Source organism: Ostrinia nubilalis, chromosome 11 (genome assembly GCF_963855985.1).
Source record: "Ostrinia nubilalis chromosome 11, ilOstNubi1.1, whole genome shotgun sequence".
NCBI classification, from domain to species: domain Eukaryota; kingdom Metazoa; phylum Arthropoda; class Insecta; order Lepidoptera; family Crambidae; genus Ostrinia; species Ostrinia nubilalis.
Genome location: NC_087098.1, coordinates 3,614,567 through 3,635,027, shown reverse-complemented (window position 1 = coordinate 3,635,027; position 20,461 = coordinate 3,614,567). Strand labels below are relative to the sequence as shown.

Here is a 20,461-nt window from a genome sequence, read left to right as displayed (position 1 = left end):
CACGACTTTTTCTTTGAAAAAATTGCTAAAAAATACCAATTGAAACGCTAACCGTCAGATGTCAGCGGATTTCGCTGCGCGGGCGCGGAGCGGACGGGTGACGCGCGCCTAATGATCGCGTACAGTTAGGCCTGGTTTCCACAAGGCGGAGAGGTGCGGAGAGGAGAGGATATGTGTGGGGAAGCTGGCAGGCTATTTCCACGAAAGCGGAGCGGAGAAGAGTGGAATAGTGCGGAGACGAGAGAAGATGTGTGGGCTGTGCGTAGCTGTCAGCTGTCAGTCTATTGCTATCTATGAAACACCGGACCGCTCCGTACATCTCCGTACCATTCCGCTCATCTCCGCACCGGGCTGCCTCGCCATTGTGAAATTCTATAGAAAAACAAGTTCGCCCGCTACTTCTCCGCTTGATCCATTTTCACCTTAGAGGAGCGGAGTGGAGATGTGCAATTAATGGAATCTGATTGGTTATTCAAAAAACTTCTCCGTCTTGGTGTAAACCGGGCCTTACAGTTAGTCAGGCGCAGTCTGCAGTTCGATTCCGATTGAATTACAGGAATATGTGATATGAGATGCGAAATTTTATGGCACGATATGACTATTTGGAGTGGAACTAACTGATCTGTCATCAATATCTCAAATGCACTGTAACCACAGACATAAGTTATAGAAGATATGGGATATCTCAATTATTTACAGTAATCACCTGTCCTGCAGTGGACGTCATTTGGCTGAAACGAAATTACTTATAATGTATGTAATAATGTCATTGTTTTTATTATCTTTCATGCAAACACACGAACTATAATATGGTGCTTTTAGGACAGCACTTTATTTTTTGCTGAAAAATCGTTCTTAGTCGTATTACAACAACTACATAAATAGCGACAATATTTAGCTTTGCTATATGCACTATGCAGTCCTACTTCATCTTGTTTTTTTGTTAACTCGTTAAAAGAATATAATCAACTAGAACAATACGTTACTATTTACATACCTAAAACAATAAATAAAATGTAATATTTATAGCTAGCATACACCGTTTTTCTTACCTCTGAAAAATAAATTGCTGACTTTTACATTATTTAATAAATAATATCACCGTTTTTTCCAACTACATCGTAAAGTATCAATACGTGTTTCATCCCCGGTACAGCAAAAAACGCAATTGCAATCATTAGGAGAAATTATTGTAACTACTTTCCACCTGGACGTGTTTTTTGTCAGCTTCTAATTTTACGTTTGGCAGCAGATATCGCTCGTTTCCATTATTTCAGCCATGCTCAACTTGCGGCTCGCAAGCTGGTTGGTAGTTCAGAAATTGTGTTTAATTTTCGACTTGGTTAATAGTTTGAAGAATTATGTTTATTGTCTTTGCGACCCATATGAAAAAAAGTTGAGAAATACTGAAATAGTTGTTGAGGGGGAAGACGTAATTTTGTCTAAATATTAATTTATAAGTTGTAATTTACTTGTTATGTATTTTTCCAAGATATCACAATAATTTGATATGATTGATTTCCATGTCTTACTACTTAGACTGTCAGCACTTAAAAGTAATCGGTGCCTCTAGATGTTATAAATGGGTTTGTTATGTTCCACACACATAATACTGAGTGAACTTGGGAGCATTACGAAGCGATTATAATCTAATCGAAAACGATTTTTTTGTGTACGGGTGTAATTGAGATGCACTCAGACAGATCCAAGTAAAAAAAATGTAGCTTTTTGATTATGTAGTGTGTTTCTGCGTTTAAAAGTAACAATGTGTATATAAGTGAAGGAAATCACTTTTCAGTGGTACCAAATCTTGCCTTACTTAAAAACTTAACGCATCAACGACTCTACGAGGCGGCAGATCTAATGCATCGCTTTCCATACGTTTACATACGAAAATATTTCGCTAGAAACACCGATTTTACGTCAGTCTTACGAGCAATAAACAATGGAAACTGGCACTAATAAATAACGTGGATAGCTGCTGCTAATCATGGACAGTGCGGTTGCCGATTGTAGAAATCTACTCCACTTTTGTACAGTAGACCGCACGTAAGACTATACATTTTTATGGCAAATTCACCCTTACTACAACGATATAAGAGGCCACAGTGTGTAGTTTAAGTGCGGTTGTCTGTACATTTCACTTTTGTTTATATATCGGAACTCGAGACAGTTGGGGCTCTGAAGTGCGTGTGCGTTTAATTTTTACTATTTTTGTAACGTGAAGTTCTTTCGGTAGCGTTGGTTTGAATTTTGTTGTTTTGTAGCGTATGAAAGATTACTAGTAGCTGATAATTTTATGTTATATATGACTTTATAACATTTCAAGCATTATTTTCAGATGGTTAAAATTTGTTTTATTTAAATTTGAAAGTAGATTTCATACTATTTATTATATTTCCAACGACATATTTTCAACAGTATACCGCAAAAAGTTGTTAGCATAAAAAAGTAAGAAGCTGCGACTTTTAAGTATTATAATGCGTTTGTCGTCTATTTATTTCCATTGCTGTATACAGAAAGGATTCATAAATCAGTCTGCACGAAGTTATCTTATTTAAAAGCTGACTTATCAATTAGCAATCAATAGTCAACACAATTTTCACACAAGCGAGTTTCGAATGCTCGCAGTTTTTGCGCGTCTACATACAATCTCGCATCAGACTGTACATTTTTGTTCTAAAATGACACCTATTGCATTGTCATAAGACACCTCAGTGTTAAGCTTGATGGGCTGTGGTCTGTATTGTCACCAAAGTGGCACAGCGTTCGGTCCCGTTCGTCCAAAAACGGAGGATTGCGTAATGTGTAAATAGCTGGCAGTTTTTGTAACGACATGACATTATTTTATGTGTCTATGACTCATTCGTCTATTGGAGAAATGACAAGTATCTTTACAAGTGTGGCTAATGACCTATTTCTAATAGGAATGTAGGTAGTGTATCTTGGAAGCATCTTTTTTTGCAAAGAGTTTGAATATAAGAAACTGGATATGTAGTTGAAAATAATAGCAATTTCCTTTAAATCATTTATTTTAATCCCTAAAAACCAATAAGTGAAGCACCTAATTTATTTCGAATAACATAGTATACTTCATTATCATAATCATTTCAGCCAAATGACGTCCATTGTTAAACATTGGCTCAACATGGATTTCCACTAGGATCGGTCCTGCGCTGCCCGCATCCAGGTGCTTCCCGCAACCTTCGTCACGTCGTTCCACCGAGTGGGAGGCCTGACATAATATTTTCCGCATACTTAAGTAGTAGCTTTATGTTGTATGTATTAAAATTGATTATTTTGTTGCAGGGTGTGCGTGGAGACAGGCGCTGCATGTGCGGTGATGCGCCGCGAGCGCCCGGGATCGACATATGCATGCCGCCCGCGCCCCCGGTATGTAATATTACTTTAGTAATAGTATAGTAAATACGCTAAGACGATGGTACAGCGTTCAGTTTTAATATTACTTTAACCCTACCACTGCTTTGGGACAATAAATAGGCCAGTGCTGAGAAGGAACAGCACGATAAACTCAGTCACCATCAGCCTCTTTTTCAATGTATCTTGATGTAAGTACAGCCAGCATCTTTTTGAGTGTCACAACTAAAAGATAAGGCTGGGTTGCACCATCTAACTTTAACTTTGACAAACGTCAATAAGCTGTCAAAATCCATACAAATAGCACCAGTTATCGTCAAAGTTACGGTCAAACTTCGGTGGTGCAACCCAGCCTTACACTTATCTTACAGCAATACGAATAAAAATATCCAAGCACCAAGCAGTCTATGTGTCTCGGATCTTAATAGGCTTTATAAGTGCGCTACTTATGTCTTGGCTAATAGAATTTATAAAGCGCGGTAGTTATACTGAAGCGTCCCGTATCACGGTAAGTGGTCGTGCGTCCACACGATTTTCTGCTTCATAATCTTTGATGGATGCAGTCAGGTGGTTCGTTTCCAAGATGTGTCAAGCCGAGCGTTTGGCAGGTGTCTGAGTGGTGCAGGTGAAAATTATTTTTATTAATACCCATTATTGCACGTTATACTTCTTGTTGTGTTGATGAAGTTGTCGGTTCCATACGCTTCATAGATTATTTTGGTTTTTTCTTTTACGCGTGAAGTGATACTTCGACCTAGATGTTAGTAGAATTAGAGTTTTTGTGGCATTTATGTGCTGATACATACGTGTGAACGCATCTCAAACGACGTATGGGTAGATAGATACCTATACGCTTATGATGCGTTGACAAAACATTATCTATTATGAACTACACGTATCAGAAACTATTATGTTCATACAACCAATCAAGTATGGATTACACGGCATAAAATGTTTTATTGGTTCTATATGAGTAGCCATTTCACGCCATAAAACAAACAATATAATTAACTTTTAAAAAAAATAAAACCGACTTCAAATGCGTGAACACAAAAAAAAACTAAAAATTAAAAATATTGCGTATAAAAAAGTTCATCCCCAATTTTCCACCCTTGGGGGTGAAATATTTTCTTCAAATTCGCATGAAACCACCCTTTTGATAATACCTATTCAACAAAAAAAGAATCGTTCAAATTGATTTATAATCGGCGGAGATATTGCGTATAAAAAAGTTCATCCCCAATTTTCCACCCTTGGGGGTTGTTTTTTCTATTATTAAATTTAAATGGGACCACCCTTGAAGTATTACCTATACGCCGAAAAAAGATTTTTTCAAATCGGTTCATAATTGGCGGAGTTATCGCGTAACAAACATAGAAAAAAAAAAAAACATACGGGTCGAATTGAGAACCTCCTCCTTTTTTGAAGTCGGTTGAAAAAAATAAAACCGACTTCAAATGCGTGAATACAAAAAAAAACTAAAAATTAAAAATATTGCGTATAAAAAAGTTCATCCCCAATTTTCCACCCTTGGGGGTGAAATATTTTCTTCAAATTCGCATGAAACCACCCTTTTGATAATACCTATTCAACAAAAAAAGAATCGTTCAAATTGATTTATAATCGGCGGAGATATTGCGTATAAAAAAGTTCATCCCCAATTTTCCACCCTTGGGGGTTGTTTTTTCTATTATTAAATTTAAATGGGACCACCCTTGAAGTATTACCTATACGCCGAAAAAAGATTTTTTCAAATCGGTTCATAATTGGCGGAGTTATCGCGTAACAAACATAGAAAAAAAAAAAAAACATACGGGTCGAATTGAGAACCTCCTCCTTTTTTGAAGTCGGTTGAAAATTACCATACACGCGCCATAGCTCAGTAGTACGCCATCCGACACAAAAACCCGGGAAAAATTTTCCTTTTCATGGGAAGCGCGCGCCCTTTTGTAAAAACACCGTGGGCAAAAAAGCGCTGCAATATGCAAAGCGGGGCAACAAATAATCCGCGTTATAACTATTGTTGTGCCGCGCTTTCCAGCTAATGCAGCGCTGCATATTTCATGAGGCACAGCTGAGGTGGTTGGAGAAGCACCGCCCATTCTTATGCAATTCAAATTGCTGTAAAATTCTACTTCTTCACGAGTCCGATCCAAATGGTATAAATGTCAAAGTCGAAAACTTGAAAAAAAAAACCAGCAGATGGATACATTAGATTTTCTCATAAGTTTAAAACACGCTTGACAACTTTATAATGAACTCTGCAGCTAGTATCATTTATCATTTTCTTCCTGTACTGTGCACCTATAGTGTCCCTACTGTATTTGAGACATTGTGTTCAGATGTCGCATGTCCATGACCACTGTGGTTAGGGATGTCAAGTCTGAAACAAATTAGTTTTTTTATGTCGCTCTTGCATATAAAAATACGCTGAGCACGGCAAAAATTCTCTTTTAAGGTAGATACAATTACATCTAATGTTATTGCATATAAAATCTACATACAGCTATGGAAAGATCTACCATTCTTTGCCAAGATGGTAGACGTAATATTCCTTGGTGACTACTGCACCTGTGTTTGAATAGTTTATGATTTTTAATACACTACGTTTTGTCCGGAAGATATTCTGAGCCAAAAATATTGTTTTGTTAGAAGAATATATTCCAAGGAACAACTGCAGTTTTAGTATGGAAGTCATCATCATCATCATCAAAGCCTTTTACAGCTGCTGGAGCTGGACTATGAGCCTCTTTCACTTTAGTCCAGGGTTTTGCCAAAATCTCGCTTAGAAATGGAGCTAAGTAATACGTAAATTAATTTCAGCGATAACCCTACCAAAAACGCGGTATATTCTCTCGACGCATTTTTTCATCAAACGTGACACTTTACTTTCTTTCGTTATTTTATTGAGACAGCCGCAAAGATTACGATCTGTTTTATTTGCTGCGATAATTTTAAGGAATTTCGTCGGCTACAATGTTGCCAACGTCTTCATTAAGCGTCGGGTTTCTTTAAACGTGTCGTATATTAACATCAATTGATGTACAGACGAGTAATCCAGCGAAAAACTGTGTATCGTCTGTAGTTGTACTCGTAATAATATGTCGACTCTACTTTATGATCGTGATATTTGTTATAATAAATCCAAAAAATAAAATATTACGTTACACCAGCGATCTTGATGTTTCAATCTTACTAATATTATAAAATGCGTAAGTTTGTATGGATGTCTGGATGTTAACATGTTTGTTACTCTTTCACGTAAAGACTACTGAACGGATTTTGATAAGGCTTTAGAGTATTATTGTTTATATCCCAGAATAACATATAGGCTATAATTTATGACGATCTGTGGAAAACTAAATTTCACGCGGATAAAGCCGCGGGCAAAAGCTAGTTTTGTTATAACGGCCAGGTAGAGCAAAAGCTACATAACTTACGTCACTTTTGCAAGCTTAAATGAAGACCACACGGGAAAAACAAAGAATGTCAAAAAACTACAATTAAGAGATAAACAGTTTTTAAAGGTAGTTTGAAAATCTATATTTCTTTCATTTTAGACTCTTTTATGTGAGATTTTGAATCAACTTATTACTGTGTTAACATATGCTTTGCCTGTACTTCTAAAACTCGATTTGTTTAAATAAGTTTTAAGTTATGGTCCATAATATAACCGTTTCTTGCCATGGACAAACAAACACAAATTGAACTATTACAGTTGACCACGACGATTTTACCCAATTCTGATTTTTGAAATAGAATGTTTCCCTAAAAAGCTAACATATGGCATTAAAAAGTAAGTTTCACAAAAAAGGTGACATTCATTGTTTTTCCCGTGTGGTCTTCAAATAGTATACGTAGGTAAAGACTAAGGCAAGGCACATCAAGTTGAAATCTGAAAAAATATTGACTTTAAAAATCTTTTCTTAGATACGTAAGGCTTTTAATACTATTACAACAAGTAAAGCCAAATTCACATGCATTTTGTAACTTTCCCAATTCCTTAGATGTCCACAAAAATATGCAAGAATGTAGAAAAAGAGCGGCAATGCAAATTCTACGCTGTTTACTCAAAACCATGGGTAATTAGTCTGTGGCTCACGCCACGATGGGTGCATGCGAGCTTAATAATATTTATTCGGAGCGTAGTTAACGAGATCTCGTGCGTGGACCAACCGCCACGGTTCAATCGGGTCACAGTGTAAAAAGCGCAGTATGTAATGTAGTAAATTAGTTTGCTTGGATAAAACTTAATAAAAAAAAATAGGCAAAAAAAGTAGGGACTATGAGTGACTTAACAGATTGTAATAATATACAAACTGTTGATATTGTATTTTTATTTTTTATGATATTCAATTTACTAGACAAAAAAATAGTACCACAAGCGAAAAAAAAAAACATGTAACTAATAAGTAAGAATAAATTTATTTAGAGTATTGTATGTGATTTATAGAGAAACTCACATTATTAATGATTTAATGCAGTTTTATATTCCTAAACCTAATCAGCCTAGAAACAGCACGAAAGTAGTGGGCAAAAGATTACTTCTTTTGATTTATTTTGTAGTTACTCACTCTCACTTCCCTCATTCACTTATTCACTCTTATTCACTGCCTCCGTATACTGTGGTTTTGTTGACACAGCACAGTGGCAACGTAGAATAATTAATTGCAGCGCGGTAATTAAGCGTTGTTTTTGTAACCGTGCCAATGGGTCATCGCTGGAATATTCGCCTTTTCATACGGTTTTAAAATTTATGAACAGTGAAAGTGTTTTTGGTCCATCAAAGGGATTATTTTGTGAAAATGGATACGTAATCAACTGGGCTTATGAAAGTCATTGTTCGGGCATAAAATTAATGGTGCATACATAATAAGTTGTTTTTAGGAAAACAATATCAGAATTTCAGTTTCATATCTACTGTATTTTTGCGAAAATGGTTTAAAATAGTTCTTTCTTAAATGTTCTACATAACGGGGAATACGTCATAATATGTCCATTGAACCCATGGTTGTGTCAAGCTGTACTTAGAGTCACCTATGGAAAATACTTAATTTGCAATAGCTTGCTCGAAAGCATGACTTCACACTAAGCAACCGTTTTCTGAATTCTAGCTCAAAACTGCCATCCTGCTTGTCGCATGTATTTTTCACTACCATTATCATTCATAGTATTAATCAAACATCATTAATATCTATTAATGACATACCGTTAACGACGTCTCTATCACGTTTCGGAAAATAATTAACGCTACGTTATTAAGAAACCATATCACCATCCAATTTCCTAATGTATTTCACACGTTTCCGAACACTGTAATAACGTGTTATGATGTAATTGGCGTTATCAATACCGGTAATTAACGGTATAACGATGTAGCGTTATCCGTTATTTGGATATGAGACGTGTCAATGTTTAGGCAAGCAGTGACAATCTCATTAACAGCTTTGTGAGATAGTGTTGTAATTCTAACTGCCAAGTAAATAGAGCTTAGTTTAAACTGATGTTAAACTAGTTTCGTGATATTAATATGCCTTGATAATGTAAACATACACTGATTTAGATCGGTAGATATTTTTTAATTAGTAAGTTACACGCGTTGGATTGAAATCCATACCACGTAGAGTAGAACAATATTAACACTGTGGAGCTTATGTAAGTTTTAATAAGAGCGATTTTCACACAAGAACCTTTATTACTCATGGTACGACTGGTCGAACAGAGCCAACAGTTGAGTTTTATTGTGTCTTATTTTGATGACATTTGAAGGATTCAATTATTTATAAGGTGGAGAAAACTGCATTGGTTTCTAAAAAGCATTCCACAAAATTGGACGCAGATAAATCTTCTTTGTCCAGCAGTGGACATCTTTCGGCTGAAACGAACGAACGAACTAACGAAATCTCCGTATCAATATTTCCAGCAAGTATAGATAATAAACAAAAAACTTTATTCGAAAACAAAAGATGGAAAAACAAAAAAATAGAAAGGTCCAATGAATTAACGATAAATATATCTCTACAATTACAATCCTGCGGTATGACAAATTATATTTCATACCATAAATTACGTTCTCGATTCGAACAAAGTCGATAAATTATCGAATTGACTCGGCTCCATAAATAATGCCGTGAAAATTAATGAGCGAACCTAATTAAGATGCCACCGAGTGATTAAACGAGTATCGATAATTGAATCGTCACTGACGTCATCGAGCTGATGGTGTTTAAGGGTAGTAGAGTCGAGACCGGTTGCGAACTTGCGATCGTAAGTCGTGGTGATACGAATCGAGTTGGTGTTAGGGGAGCTGAAAACCTCTTTTTTGGGTCTAGTTTTTTTAACGAGATTATAATTTTTAGTAGTAGCGTTGCCTGCCAGTAATAAAATTCCGGTTGCGTATTGATTTTAAGTTTTAGTTTAATCAGTCCTAAAATAGACAGAAAAAAAAAGAAGAAACGTCATAATAGGTCATCACACAAACAAATTAAAACACACAATAATAATAGACAAAGGCCTATCGATTTGACTTGAAGGCCCGTGATACCTTGACGCAATTGTTGGTTTTTAGTAAGTATGCCCTATTGATAACACCACTAATGAAAATAGGTATGAGTATACACAAAGGCCCATCAATTTAGAGACAGGAAAGCATTATTGGGACGCACCGTGAGACGTCCACCTACAAGGTGGACCGACGACATCGTAAAGGTAGCAGGGAAGCGCTGGACGCAGGCCGCTACCAATCGATCAACATGGAAAGCATTGGGGGAGGCCTATGTTCAGCAGTGGACGTACTATGGCTGAAATGATGATGATGATGATGAAAGCATTATAATCGATGCCAAACTAAGTCTCTCTGTTTCTACAGTTGCTCTAGAAATTCAGAGATACACACTTCATTTTGAGAGACCAAAGTTGTATGTAACGTTAGCTAAGATCTGCCTATCGCTGCCCTTTGTCTTTCTAGTTGGTTTCTATCCAGCAGTCATTCTCAACCTCATAGTCTTTTCAATACTTATAATCGATACGAAAACTAATATAATCGTGTATCGTGACAGCGATCGTCTGAAACGAATGTTACTGTACCTCCATCAGCAAAAACAATCACCAAACGCTTATACTTGTTTCTCTGATTCGCTTTTTCAATTTAGCTAGGTGCAAATTGAAACCGGTTTCTTCAACACTCGGGGTTATCTAATACCATCTCAAAAGAAGCTATTAACAGTAAAAATAATTGAAATCCAATAGAATCGTTAATGGCATCGAATGAGACATCGCGAGACCGATCAGCTGATCTATAGATAAGTTCGGGGCGATGAACCCTGCAATAAAGTTATGTAATGGTTTTATACGACGCTGTTGAAGGTTAAGATCAATGTCGCTACAGAGTCTTTTACGTTTTCTGTGCTTTCAGCATTACGTAATTTGTATTATTCACTTACATAAGAAGCTTCGCCCGGATTGAATCGTCTTAGGTAGAATTTGACTTTTTCAAATAATACTTATAATGAATCTGCTCGTATAATCTTTTATATTAACAAATTCAGTATTATGTCTACATATCCAACTGGAACAGAATGAACAAAACATATTGGCATCTGCATCGAGATCAAATTGCGAGCGAGTTCGTGTTGCGGACGTTTAATTTCGATCGTTTCGTATCCAATATTCAGTGGATTGTGTGCAGTTATCACATACGCCAATGTATGGACGACTGGTTCTATAGCGGGTTATGGCGACCGCTACTAAAGCCCTCGTAAAAAGTGAAAACGATATTTGGGCGACGCAGAGGCGGGTTTGCTTTGTACTTTGTAGTATAATGTTGCGCTACTAGTGCTATAGGAATACACACTACAACCTACTACATTTACTTAAACAATTACCTAACTGGTTTTCTGGATTATCTATGATGATGTTCTTCTTCTTCTTCTTTTATTTTGGCGACGGCTTGGTTTTGAGAACCATGATTTCGCCTATGTCACGTAAACAGCTTTGACAAAGTTACAGGGTTTTAAGAGAAAAAAAAAAGAAAATATTTAAGTTTTTAACAATAAGCGAAATTATTTGTGTTAGTACGGTTTACCCGATAAGACCGTCACCTGTATTTACTTATTAAAAATAACTAAGCTTAGAATTAAGTTATTTGCTTAAAATGAACGCTAAAGCTTTGATTTTTCACTGAAAACACCGAAAACACCTGAAACACGTGTTGCCACTGTCACATGCGGCGAGCCAGTCTAGAGGAAGTTTAAGAGTTACGCAATTTGAAGACGTAAGATTTTAAGCCTTCGCATTCATATGTAAAAGTGTCGCGTTTGAAACGGTGATTTACCTTTTGCTTAAGATAATTGGGAAAATCATTTTCATAATCATCAATCAATTCAGCCAATGACAGTCCAAGCTTCACTAAAGAGGGCCAAGGAGTCCCTGTTCAGCTTTTCATTCAGATTCTGCGTCACCAGTCTACAGACTACCCTACGAGGTAGATTATTGGGAAAATGGATTACCTACCTATAAGACTGGATAGCTTCCTCAATCCATAGTTTACCTGGTCTAAACGTGATACTTAAAGCAGTAATGGCGATAATTTATAAGGTCTATGACACCTCCAGTGAACTCATGCGACTTGTGTAACCTGTTCATAGGCCGTATCGCATTTTTATACCAAATACTTAGATTTATAATGTCACATTTAGTTACTCTTTTATCTAAATTTTTATTGATCGGATTGGTTTCATTATGATTTAAGATTAAGACGACTAGATTTCTCTTTTGATGTAAGTTTAATTTGATTTAGTTAGTTACTTCTTAATGATGTATAAAGTAATCGGTTTTAACATGATCTTCTGTGGATCTAATGTGACTCACATCACTATTGTTGACGATTTTTAAGTAATGAAGTAACAATTCTCAAAAAAAAAACAATGCCAAATATGTATTCAAAACTATGACCTATCCATAGTCATCGGAACAAAAGCTTTGGATTCATCCAGTGTAACCAATTGGATTACAAAAACAATGTCTCTAATTACTTCTATTGCGAACCAATCAGCTGGGCCGGAGCCAAATCCGAGCAAATTATCGAGAATTGCCCGTCGCCGCGGCCTTAATTACAAAAAGCCATTATCCATCTGAAACAGTGAAAGTGATTTTGCTTTTGCCTCTTTTTGGAAAAACTATAGAATTTTTCTACATTCAATATTAGACCTTAGCTCTTGGGGTTAAGGATGCTGGGCTAGTTCTGACATCATTGCCGAAACTGTCACCCGTTGCGTAAGAAAACGTTCTTAGAATTTGTGCCGACACAGTAAGATTTAATGCAGTAATCTCACCATGTATTGTGTTTATATCATAGCCTAACTACTACACGCTAGCATTTGTAGGTATGGGTTCTTTTTTCTATACTGAATGTTTATTATAGTAACTGCCACCAGCTTGTTATACGATCGATCTATTTAACTTGAAGATCGAGATATAATACGTATTATATGTTTCACGGTAACAATAATCTTGTAAATAGCGTGAAGTACAGACGACGATACGTCAAGCTTAATAATAACACCTTCCATTCTTTTGTAATATTTTACAACAAAAAAAAAAAAGATAATGACATATTGACCAATATCAACGGTCTGTAGACGCAAAATATTACGCGTATTATAAACGAATGACATTAACGGCGAGATAGCATCAATACACGAAGTTTCACATGGATATCAATTGTGTTTTTAGCAGTGGCTTTTCTCTCCCTTCCTGCACTGTGTATCCGACTTGATTCAGTGGAACGGTTTTGGCCGTGATTGGAATTTTAAAACTTTTACTCGACAATTACGTGAGCGGTGAAATTAAAAGTGTTAATTTGACGCAATGAATAATTTAGCGTATTGTGAACGGCGGGACTTTGGTTTAACTCTGTGATTGTTGTGGGATTTAATGGGAAAATAAGAGTGTGGGTGTAATAAATGGTAAAAGTAATGATTTATGTAACCTAGGAGATTATTTTCGAAAATAAAACGTTTATCAACCACAAATGTTTATTCAGATTCTGAATTTCAGAAATAATAAAATGTATTCATTTTACACTCGGGTATTTTTTACCCTAAAAAGGAAATATTGTGGAAACAAATTGAGTCCAATAGATTTTACTTCGTGAAATCATAAATTATGTGCAGAGTACGATCCATTTATCATTTGGGTTTTGTGTTCTTTTTAAATAAATATTTTTTAAACAATTTTGCATTAAAAAAGTTGCGATCGTCATTATGATTGATGTATTTTGTTTGGATTTTCTTAAATGAACTAGGCACATAGCGCAGTAATCTTGATTGTATACTAGATATATAAAAATTCGAATATAAGGTGGATTTGTCACAGGATTTGTTATCAAGCGATCCGTCTCCCCGTTTGCCTCCTGTCACATAAAAAAGGATTCGTGAGTGAAAATATAACCAGAATATAAACGATGAGCTTTTTACCAAAAACAATAGGTACTATTCCGGCGCCTTCGAATCATTTGTTTTATCTTTTACGAGACCGAACCGCGGTACCGTATTATTTTTCACATTACCGAATAAATATTTAAAAGATATAAAAACATCGTTACTTCTTATTGATTTTGTACAGTCGCCGTGAGCTGTTATCCTCCTTACGCCTCTGGTAATAAAGATCGAAAGTGGTCATCTAGTTCAAGGTTTACTGTATACAGTATCGGATTTCAATGCCGCGGGTCTGACATAATACAGTTACGTAAAGTAAATTCAATATCAGTGAACTTTAAACCAGTTTCATAAAGAAAAGTACCTGATAGTCTATTAGGAACTCATCTGTTAGATAACTTTTCCTTTGTCAGATATCTGGTAGGTGACCATCACCGGATATCAGCATCGTTTATTTATGCAATTTAGGTACGTGATATTTCAGATAAAAAGGTTTATAAGTAATTTCTGTATGTTTTAAAAAGAGTCTATTGAAGTAAGTAGTTAGAGAGTTTATTGAAGCACCTGTGCAGTTTATTCTCGATTGTCCTACTGGGACGTGCAACTGCAAAGTGCTATTCAAAAACTAATTGACTTAAACTATTTAAACGGATAAAGTGAATTACCACTCTCCTCGAGCATGTCATAAGATGCAACTCAAGTCTCCCCAACCTTGGCCAGCGTGGACAAAACGGGACTATTCCCACCTCTCGTTCCCACCGCTGCAACTCCTGTGTAGCCAGGATCTACAGCTTGACCGCCAATAAAAACCCAACCAGTGAAGGCCAGCGTAGCTCAAAACCTCCATTTGCCTCTGGTTTCTAAGAGTGTCGTCCTCTTACAGTGGAGTCCAATTTCCCAATGGTTATATGACTTTGCACGGGCATTTGATACGAGTGAACTTACTCTGTATTTTTCTTTTATAAACTCGATCTTATTTTACGCCTGTTTCCCACACCTCCGATTTTATTATCGAGTTTTATTGTGAGAGAGTACTTCGCTTCCTGGTGCCCGTTTATGGTATTTCGAAGTATCCATTGGAGGATGAGTTGTTGGGCCTTTATATGCACGCAAACCATACACAACGTCTCTTTCAGAAGCATATCAAGTTATACATTTTTATTGCAAAATAACCCTTATCAGAAGTACATAAGATGCCACAGTGTTAAGCTTTATGTGCTGTCATCTGCAAGCTTGGATTAAGAGGCAGATCAATTGTACGTATCAGGTCAATTAGGATGTAGCTCTTATGACGTAAGAGGCAAGGATGATTGTAAAGATAGCGTGTTAAACTTGATGTGCTTAGGACTTTAAGCAAATTCAGTAAAAAGGTCCTCTTTATAATTGCTTTAGTGGAAATTTTATGTTTTGACGTAACTATTTCCGAAGCTTCATTCTGATTTTTGTCACTCGTAATGGGATAATTGCATGGGAAACAGCGACAAATAAATAAATCCAAAAAAAAAAAAACAAATCAATGTCCTTTTTCATTGTAATTATTAATGAACTTCAATGTAAGCCTTCTTTATTTCACTCCGTAATGTGAAATAGAGACAATATTGTATTTTTTCTTTATTTAACCTCAACGAGGTAACTTTTTAAGGATTTTTGTGTGAAACATTTAAATGGCAATTACATTAAAAGCGGCGGACGTGAAAATTGCTTGTTAATGACCACAAAAGGGAATGACATAATGGAAGACTGTAGAACCAGCAATGCAATGTGAATTAAAAGCATTTTCATTAATTCTGTGCGAATACTATGAGTTGACATTATCGCCCGTATTCACAAACGATGCTTGCTTAAGTGAAGCAGCAAATCGAACGCACAGCGTTGAATAGAGCTCTGTGATTGGTTCGTGTGTCACCCTGTGCGTCCACGCGCACTGTGAGACCTCATAGTAATGTTTGTGAATACGAGCATAATAATATGTGTTCGCTAGCGACTGCGTAAAAAATGACAGTATCTACTGTACAGCGCTTTTAGCGATCACTTTTAAAAACTAAATCTTTATAGATTTTTTGACACATTCGCTAGCGATGAACTATAATGTAAACTAATCGTAAAGCTATTTTGCTTCGGATAGAAATTCGTAAACTGGCAATAAAATGCGGATTAATATCGACTCTACATTTACTACTTATTTACTAATAACAGTTCTCTTTACTTATTCATGTCACTCAACCACAATTAATGAATTCCACGAAATAACTACTATTGTATTAAAGTTACAGCACCTAAATCATTTCACCACGTTAACCAAAATTAGCATTAGGTAATTCGCAAAGTTACTAAACGTCTAGTCTGTTGAAGTTCCTGGATGAATTGCATAAATTCATATAATGTAACGTTGCCGTTTGCTGTTTTTTCACAAATTAATATTTCTTCTCAATATTCTGATTTTGGATACCACTAGCGACATCTATTGGCGTGATTTAGAATTAATTTGCAATAGATGGCGCTTTTTGCTCAGTTAATTGAAATATACTTTGATGAAACATTTCCTAGTGTTTTTATATTGATTATTCTATTTTTCAAATAGAATATTTTCAGTGTTCTGGAAATTGTTTTCATCATGGTTTTATTAGTACAGTATTTACTTTTTCAAACGGCGAAACGAAACGTATCGCGATGTCTATGACAGAGCGGCTGTCAGTGGAGCTGTCAAATCACTTAGGAATTTGTCGATCGTGCGCAACCGCAATTTGATTATTTTCGGGAATGTAATTCCTTTTATTTCAAATCGGGTGGTGCAAAATGCATCCACGATAATTTCTTGATGAATAAATAAAAATAACACACATGAGGTAAGTTCCCGTCGGAGAATTTATTTATTTTTCGTGATTGATATTTTTCGTATTCCAGTACGTGGTTATTTCATGTGATCGTTTCTTTCAGAGATTCCCTAAATTCTATTCGGATGAGGGTATTGGGTTGCTGAGGGCTGCGAGCGAAGCTCAAATTAGTGAACAGCCTTCGTAAGTATTTCTTTCCCATTGCGGTTTTTTTCATAACCTAATGCCACGTTCCACATGTGATGCTGACACACGTATTTTTCGTTTCAGATGCGGGATTTCATAGATTTCATATTTTACATGTTGATATTTCATATATTTTAATTTCTCTTCATTTCGTATCAAATATTTGTCCTTTCTAAACTGCTGATCTCTTCGCATTTCCTCCTTGTCATCAAACCTCTGTCTCTGCAAGAGTTTGAACGCTTACCTGTCGAAGAGATGCAAGAGCTTCATCTGGCACTGCGCGCTTGAGGCCGTGGAGGACGCTGCTTGGAACCTAAAAGTGTGCGAGACCCGTTGGACCCCGGAAGAAGAGAGGAACGTTCAGGGTAACGGCTTATAACCGCATGGCTTCCAAGGTACCCACTTTTCCATCCTTCAAGTAGGAGTCTTTCCGACCTGACATCGCGCAGTTATCTTAACTAGTAGAGTCTTTTAATATTTAGGCTGAGTTTTAAGAAATTTGTAGTGGCGATAATATTCACCAAACCGAACCTAATTAACGACCCTGAATCCCTTGAGATTGGCACTATTACAGTAGTTATTATAATATCGTAATTGTTAACTATATAGGAGAATACGAGATAAAAATAAATTGTGTCAATTGAGAGGGAGCTGTTTTATTTACATTTTCTAATTTCACACAAGGAACGGTAACTTATATAAATTTCTGCAAGCCGGACAACCTCTTTTTCACGTGCAGACAATTCACCATCTTCTCAGTCTGCACCGGTGGCGGTTCAATTCCAGTCACCAAGCCGCCAGGAAAAAATCCTTTCTTGCAGTGGCGCCCCTCTTTGGTGTTTATTATTGCCACCCTTTTTGTAAAAGGTTTATGGGTGGATGGTTAATAAAAGAAGCGACATTGTTTGCTGACTATCCTCTCATACACTTTTATTTAGTTATTTTATTATTGTAATTAGGGAATTTCTCATGTTGTGTGTTGTGTTTGTCCTGTATTTTATTTTTGTGGCCCACATTTTGTTAACAACATAAACTTATAACCTATTTATAACAGAGCGTACTTACTCTTATTTATGAGGAACTACATAATGTTTGGTTATTTTGTTGAGTTGAAACTTGTTTTATAGTTGGGACAAGTAAGTAACATTTTTATTGTTAGGTTATCAATTTAGTATACCTACACTGCTTTTGTGTTTCTTTATGTAAACATATAACCCGTTACTTACTTTAATTTTAATTAATTTTTCAAGGACAAACACTTTTGTTGAAATTTAAAATTAGTTTATGTAATAGGATAACAAAGTACCTATTTACCTGTTATTTTGTACTAAGGTAACAATTTCCTTTGTGTCACTGCGGACATATAACATTAATTTGAAGTTACCTAGTACATTGTTTTTTTTGGTAATTATTTACATACTTGTTTATTACTTGTATTTTTTTTAAACAATAACATTATTGTTGTTATTGTGTGTTTTAGAACATAAGTGAGAGGTTTCATCCAATCTTGTAAGGTGCCATTCTCAACAAATTTGACAATTTAAATACATTTTCATTCAAAAATTTTTAAATAATATTTTTGCCACTTAGTTTATTTTACACATAGCTTTTTACAATGGATACCAAAACGGTTTACTACCATTCATTATTACGCGACGAACTTATTTATGAGATAACTGTTCGATCTGAGTCTCCGGAAGATACAGTTCCCAAAATGAAAAAACAACTTAAGTCATTGTGTTCTGAGTTTAGTCCTGAGGAAATTATTGATGAAGAACTTAAACCTAGTGTGGAATTGCCCAATATTTCTGGCAAGTTAAAGGAATTACAATCACATTTAGATAATTTCAAGAAGACTAAGGAGCGGTATCAGCTGACTCGTTCGAAGGCTTTGTATTGCCACTTGCTTCACCGACTGGATAGGCTAGCAGCGTGTAAGGAATCTGTTGACGCAGCTATTCATGCTAGTTTAAAACAGAAGTTGAACATGTGCCTTTCAGTTTTAGAAGGCTTCGTCACAAACAAGTCAGATGGGGAATCTAGTTCCAATTTACAGTCAGACGATTGTAGGGAAACTGTTGTTGTGGACCAGTCATCGAAGGTTAATATTTTAAATTGGAACATAAAGTTTTCAGTTGATTCCAGTGTGCATTCCTTTTTGGAATTAGTTAATGAACGCGCGACGGCTTTTGGTGTTTCTGATAGTGTTTTATTTAAGTCGGCGTTTTGTTTTTTCCATGATCAAACACTTTTATGGTATAGAGGTGTCAAAGATCAGGTCTCGTCGTGGAAGGAACTAAGTGAATTATTGGTTGAGGAGTTTGCACCTGCAGATTATGACTATAGGTTAATAGGAGAAATTCGTTCTCGTACACAAGGTCAGGATGAACCTACCCACATTTATTTTGCTATCATGAATGGAATGTTTTCGCGTTTGAAACGGCCATTTTCTGAACAAGATAAGATTGAGATCTTGTTACATAATATTAGGCCTATCTATGCTGAATTGTTAGCTTTACACGACTTCGACACTGTTGCTGACCTCAAGGATAAATGTCGTAAAATTGAAGTAAGACGTCAGCAAACTAGTACCTTCAATGAACCATCTAAACAGCCGTGTATGAATCCAGAGTACACTTACAAGGGTAAATCACCAAAGCCTGTTACTGCTGTCACACAACCACCCTTTTCTGACAGTAAACCAACTTCTAACAAAAAACTCTTATGTTTGAAGTGTAAGGCAAATACACATAGTACAAAATACTGTACGGATAAACGGTTGTTATGTTTTAAGTGTGGTGAAGTAGGGTACACTACTAAAAATTGTGCTAAGTGTAAGAGTGCTACCAATTCAAAAAACTAGCAGGTAACCGAAGTAATGTTATTTCAGAAGATGTCGAACCTTCTGAAAATAAACAATGGTTGGACATTGTTGATTCTTATTTCAAAAACAACAACGTTACTTCGGTTTTGTTTAAACCTAATATAAATGATGTTCGGCCATATTTGAACGTGAACATTTTAGACATGACTGTTTGCGGACTATTGGATTCTGGAGCTGCAATTTCAATTATTGGTAACGGAGCACACCAACGTTTCATTGATCTGGGTTACTCTTTGGATGAGTCGTGTGCATCAACGGTTACTGTTGCTGATGGGTCTTTCTGTAGCACTATAGGAACCATCACATTACCTATTACATTTAAGGACGTCACAAAGGTAATTACATTTTATGTCATTCCTTCAATTGTCTCTGATGTCATTTTAGGAGTAGACTTTTGGAAAAATTTTAAATTAATGCCAGAGATTTTTCAAAATATTTGTTACGTAGAGGCACCTAAAAATTTTCTTAAAACTTCATCGAACATTGACAAGCCTATCAATTTTATTCAGTCTTTTGAAAACTTAAACTTGGAACAACGTGAATTGGCAGACAGGATGATCAAACAGTTTCATAGTGTTTCTTTTGAAACCAAGGGCTTAGGTAGGACGGATCTTATTGAGCACACAATAAACACAGGCGAAGCTTCACCGATTAAGTGTAGGCCATATCCCATGTCACCTGAGAAGTCTAAGGAGTTACATAAGGAGGTAGATAAGATGCTGGAGCTAGATGTTATTACACCT

The 20,461-nt window shown here is 36.0% G+C and overlaps 2 protein-coding genes across 4 annotated transcripts in view; both read left to right on the top strand.

The window, feature by feature from the left end:
- Positions 1 to 20,461, top strand: part of LOC135076114 (serine proteinase stubble) — a 203,538-nt gene that overhangs the window by 17,352 nt on the left and 165,725 nt on the right. For both annotated transcript variants that reach the window (XM_063970578.1, XM_063970577.1), the window contains exon 2: positions 3,310 to 3,393. In XM_063970578.1, the coding sequence (XP_063826648.1) occupies positions 3,372 to 3,393 (22 nt within the window). In that variant the 5' untranslated portion in view covers positions 3,310 to 3,371. The remainder of the gene's footprint in view (positions 1 to 3,309; positions 3,394 to 20,461) is intronic.
- LOC135076076 (uncharacterized) lies at positions 16,203 to 20,291 on the top strand. 2 transcript variants are annotated; one of them, XM_063970529.1, is made up of 2 exons: positions 16,203 to 16,660; positions 16,752 to 20,291. In XM_063970529.1, exon 2 carries the CDS (start codon positions 18,450 to 18,452, stop codon positions 19,695 to 19,697), a length of 1,248 nt encoding a protein of 415 aa, XP_063826599.1. In that variant the 5' UTR covers positions 16,203 to 16,660; positions 16,752 to 18,449; the 3' UTR covers positions 19,698 to 20,291. The 2 variants fall into 2 exon arrangements, with proteins under 2 accessions (XP_063826599.1, XP_063826601.1); XM_063970531.1 differs by having other exon boundaries at positions 16,203 to 16,831; positions 16,919 to 20,291.